This window comes from Echinococcus granulosus (genome assembly GCF_000524195.1).
Source record: "Echinococcus granulosus chromosome Unknown EG_S00027, whole genome shotgun sequence".
In the NCBI taxonomy this organism is placed as follows: domain Eukaryota; kingdom Metazoa; phylum Platyhelminthes; class Cestoda; order Cyclophyllidea; family Taeniidae; genus Echinococcus; species Echinococcus granulosus.
In genome coordinates this window covers 418,846-424,351 of record NW_020170407.1, presented here as the reverse complement: position 1 = coordinate 424,351, position 5,506 = coordinate 418,846, and the positions used below count along the sequence as shown (strand labels likewise).

The 5,506-nt window shown below is 41.1% G+C and overlaps 1 protein-coding gene across 1 annotated transcript; it reads left to right on the top strand. All coding sequences in view use genetic code 11, as the record gives it.

Moving 5' to 3' along the window:
- Positions 1–234: 234 nt before the first annotated feature.
- EGR_04382 (E3 ubiquitin-protein ligase Su(dx)) lies at positions 235–3,182 on the top strand (the record flags this gene model as incomplete). The annotated part of the gene is made up of 4 exons (XM_024493631.1): positions 235–248; positions 2,694–2,847; positions 2,922–3,010; positions 3,122–3,182. 4 exons carry the CDS (start codon positions 235–237, stop codon positions 3,180–3,182), a joined length of 318 nt encoding a protein of 105 aa, XP_024351952.1.
- Positions 3,183–5,506: the final 2,324 nt, after the last annotated feature.

Here is a 5,506-nt window from a genome sequence, read left to right as displayed (position 1 = left end):
GCTAAACCCTCTCTCAATTCTATATTTCTATCTCATCGAAGCATCGACTAGCTGTTCATATAACTTGTATAGTTTTTCTGCTGGGAACCAGGAATTAAGACAGCTTAAGCTACTTCCGTTCCCATCTCCGTATTAGTCGTTTCCAACCTGTGCATCCCATTTCCCATGTTGTCATGTGGCTCTCTAACGCCACCAAAAAGAGGTTAATCACTTGTTTAAATACGAGGGGATACCATGAATGGAGATAGGTCAGTAGTATCCTTTTCTAATCCTAATGTGTTATTATTTGAGTCGATATGATATATGCTATTTTTGGTTGCTCAATAAGAACAGGCCTTCCTTCTGATTGACCTATTTTGTTGTTTCTTAAGTCGAAGGTTATGTTGCGCGCGGTTTTGTTGTTTTGGTCCAACACGTCAATTTCAACCATTGTGTTTTTTGATATTCAACAAATGAACATTTCATAGCAAATAATTGTTCTTGTCGTGCGTTGCATCACACGCTAAACAAGCAGTGGGTGACCTAAATGCGTGAGATGTGAAGTAATGCACATTCCTTTGGGGGATAATTAATATTTTACTCATTTGGAACACAACGACACAAGTTATTTCTTATCACAAGTTGGTCAGTCAGTTAACGATCTCCAAATGGTACTTTTTAGGACATTTGTGATAGAATTGAAAGGCGACAAGTTGACAGCCTTTGACGCGTCTTATCGTTTTGTTAACGCACGTAATGCTGGAACCAGCTCCAACGGTCTTGAATTCTCTATCTAATTAAAATTTTTCGTATAAATAGGCATCGAAAGTGTCCCCTAAATTTCCTTTTAGTAGCTGTATCGTTTTTTATGAGAAGGTACTTTCTCGTGGTTTTGAACTGCACTTTTACTGATCCTGTCCCGGTTTTAAATTGGCTTAATGAAACAAATGCACTGTACTTTCGCCGCCGCTTAGGAAAAGGTAAAATCCCATCAAATGATTTTCTCTCTCTCCATCCTAAATTCAACCCACGGGATCGTACTGTCGTATGAAAGCAGGGCGGTATTTTTCACTTGATATTTCCCACTCTACAATGGTATGCATTGATTAGATGACTGGAGATTAAGTAGGATTCTCACGCAATTCTTGTTGTAGCTCTCCTCGATGACTTTCAGCTTCCAGGCAGTGTAATACTCTATTTAAGATTTGTATTACTTTTCTCTTTTTTGAGCTCTTTTGTCATACGATGTTGGATGGGAGAATCTGGTGTGATTTGAGCTTGTCTAATTTACTAATCGAGTTTAGTCCAGTATCAGTGACACGTTAATTCAAAATGGAATTTTGGAGGGCCTTTTTAGCTTTATGCTCTGTTGGCTACGTGGTTGGGTACTTACTGAATTCACAACCGGAATAAAGACTTTTACACGAAACTGGTTGAATTCTGGGGACTCGAAGCGACCCTATTCTCACACATTTGCAGACTGTTTTTGGCTTTGTGCCTATAATGTTTATTAGCACATTTAAAGTCTATCTGTACTTGGTGTTGACCAATCAGGGGAACCGGATGAAGGCAAGAATCCGGAGTCTCTTTGGAATGTTCCGGGAAGAATCAAAACAGGGACGTTTTCTGTAGCTGCGGGTATCAACATCACTTAGTCATGTCTTATGTGGGTGATGAAATAGTACGTTTGCACCTCTATCAAGTGGAAGAGTCAATGAGTAGTCATTCAAAGACAACCATCTTCTAATCCTTCACTTCTTTCGTGTGCGAACTAAAATGTGTCAATAGAAAGGGATGTTTACCGACTGAATGAAAAATTACTTTTTGCTTTTCGGCATTCACCGTTTGTTATTCCGGAATATCCATTTTTTACTTTCCTCATACTTTCGATATGCATGCCGCTCCATTCCCAGGTGACTGTACATTGTGTGTAGTGTAGTGTGTAGCGCTGCAAGCGCAAATGCCCACTGGCTGAAGGCCAAACAACAATTGTGATCAAGGTCTTTCCACTACGTACACCCGGACACGCCATAAAAGTGGTTAAAATGAAGTCTTTAGAGTCAGTAGAGGAAGAGGCTTTCTCTAAAAGAGGGCGCATACTGCTTCATTCTCTACTCCATCCTCCAAAGCCTCCTTATTTCGTATTTCCCCACGTAATACCTGTGACCTCTTATCAGTAGACAATCACATGTGAAATGAAATAAATATCTGGTAAGTAAAAGCGGGATGAAATAAATGGAAATGACCAGGTTTAGATGTATTTTTCTGACTTTCAGAGACAGATTGCAGTAGGTTTATATTTCGTTACCGCCTAGGTTAGCCTTCATTGTGTTTCGAATCCCGATAAGACGTCTAGAAATAACAAAAAAGCCAAAAGCTGTGTGACGGTTTTAAGTAAATGCAATTCCTTTCACAATGTTCTAGTCCCCTCAACTTGTACATATGTTTTGGTATTACCTATGGTTGTTTTTTGAGGGTCGAAGTATCTGCCTAAAAGCATTTTTATTATCATGGTTTATCGCGTGTTTACTTCTTTCCTTACCTTAAAGTTAGTATAAACGCGCACAATTACTGCCGTCCGCTTATCCTTCATTAGTCCCTTGAGAGCGAGGTGATGTTCCAGGTGTGTTTTGACTGGCGCGGAGTTAATGTATCTTTCCACTTACTTTTTTGGTCGTAGCTGTCCTATCGATAGCTTCTTTCCCTCTTCATAGATCGTTAGGTTCACTGGGAGTACCGGTGCAATATGAGCGCAATTTTCGGGCGAAATTGGCCTACTTCAGAGCCCAATGCTCCTCCCACTTCCTCATCGGTCACGCAAGACTCTCCATCTCTCGTGACGGCCTTCTAGAAGAGTCGTTCCAACAGGTAAGGTTTGTTTTGTATGTGCTCGCTTCTTTGTTGTTTGGATAATTAGATGATTGACCAACTTCCATTTATAGATTCAACGACTGCCGGCTTCTGACTTGCGCAAACGACTATGCATCACATTCCTTGGCGAAGAGGGACTGGACTATGGTGGAATTGCAAGGTATTCTTTGGTGGACTCATGCTGTTTTTTTTATCTTTGGTGTCACTCAGATCTTTTGGAATCTAGCGAATCGGTCTCACAGTGATGACTTCTGTACTACATTGGTTGCAGCGTGATGCGATGTCGAAACGTGACAGCTTTCACCTATACTGTAAATGGAGCTCCTGCCTAATGTTCAAAGAATATTCTTTGCCACGAGCTAGTAAATCTGTAGAAGGCCGTTAGATCCTCATCGAATGCAGCCTATTAATTTACAACTGTATTCTGCATCATGACGAATAAGGAAGGGGGAACCCGGATTGAAGGAACAGAAGACAGTCTCAGTCCTGATAGCAGACAATGAGTACTATTTCGTAGGGGGGCAGTACCGATTAAAACAGGTAGCTGAACAGCTTTGAAGTAAAATAGAATAGAACGGAAGTAAAGACGGATTCCTATGTTAATGTACTTCGTTGAGTGGATTTTGTTGATGGGTTAATGGTCCTGCAAAATTCTCACAGTGAGATTTCAATGGGATTTGTTTAGGAGAGAAATGACCGTTGACCTCTATCAAAACTGCTAAGGCGCGTCATTGTCTGTGGAGCTGAAGATCTTAGCGTTATGTTAAAACACCTTCTGTTCTGTCATTTGGTTGATTTCACCTCTCTACTGCGGTGACTGAAGCAGTGATGAGGTAGAATGAATAAAACAAAAATCTGTATGAAATGATGCTGCGATATCGGTGAAAGCGATGCAAGACGTCAAGAATATCCTCAGTTTAGGCGTTGAATAGCACTAAACTAGTCATCAGGTGGAAAAGAAGATTAAAGACTACTTGCAGAAGGTGTGGTATGCGGCAGAAGAACAAGGCAGTGGTCAGAAAGTAGATTCATCGAGATCACCAAGGCCCTCTAATCCCCCTTATTAAACATGTGAAGAAAAATTTTCACTTATGTTTAACGTAAGTGATGGTAGAACACTTGAATTAAACCTACACCAACTATAATGCAAATGGATGCCACATGCACTGGCACATGATAGATAAAAGTCTTAAAGACCATTGACCTGTTGTTCTTTGTTTGTCTTTTCATTTTATCAAAATGTGCCTTTAAAAAATACTTTTTGATGATAAAGAAATGGGTTCTGGTTGCCTCCTCGTTCCGCTCTCCGTTAAGTGAACGAACGCATCACACTTCTAAGCCACTCTCTACTCCATCCTTGAAAGAACATGTAAAATTTGTGCGTGGTGTGGCAGACTGTTGAGTAAGTCATCAAAAGCTACTTAAAAATTGCGGCTTAAATACATCCATTCGACCCGTCTCGAAGGGTTGCAAGACATATTTTCTCCTCTTCTTCACCGTCCTCTTCTGGTTCCTGCTCTTGAGGAACAGTCAGCACTAATCAGGACCAAGACCGCATAGCTCATATTGCCAAACCTGACTTGTTTCATCCTTCATATTCCTACCCGTATTCATATTGCCCTCATTCTTCACTTTTTGATATTCCCTACGCGACTACCGCCATTTTGTTACACCTGAGTATCCTTAACGGAATTGCACGGGTAGTTGGAAAACTGCGTACGCAGTCACGTTCGCTTATACCCCAACTTACTTCCTGTGCTCGTGCCAAAACCTTTAACACCTAGACGGTAGATTAATTCTACACTACTATTGCACATTGTTACTATTCTCGCGCTTTCACAAATCCATTCTCGGGTTCCGTTTCTTTTCCTTGTGGTTGCGGGTGCAGTCGTCAATAAGTTACATCGGTACGGCTTCCTTTTCTGGACCTTTGATCCTATGTGGGAAGGATTCACCACGCGAAATATTCGATCCCATACAAAGCGCTGATGTCGACAGTGCTTGACGGTGTGCTCCTGACACACCTCTTCTGGTCATAACTCCCAGTCACAGCTACATGACAGAGCTTTGCTCTTTCCATGCTGCATGAAACCCACATACACCGCCCAAGGCCTTTTCTAACTCATCTAGTAACACTGGATGCTATGAAAGCAACTGAATTGCTAGGTGGAATTATTTAAACACGTTTTAGCTCTAGTAAGTGCAACCCAGTTTCCGACGCACAACTCCACACAAACTGGAACAAAAATGTCGCCTCTCTACCTTAGCCGGCAATTTCTCTCAGATCACTTTATTTACTTTACCTTGTTAGCCTCAGTGACTTTAATCTCTCTACCCTTTGGTTTCTATTCTTCTTCCTGCAAGTAATCTAACTTGTAGTAGTTACAGCTGAAGTACAAGTCCAAGTCCATTTTGTCCACAACGTTATTTCTGTGGATAGACAAAATACCATCTAGAGTCGCGTAGTGGATGGGTAGATCTAGATTTGCAGAAACGAGAAGCTAATTACGTATGTGACACACCGATTTTCTTGTCTAAGCCCAGCATCACAAATGTGTGACCCGCTTTCCTTGTCATTTTTGTAATAGATGTGGTTTTGCTAGATGGCATCGGAAATAAACTTATATATGTATCCACTACGAGGTTATTCGTAGCC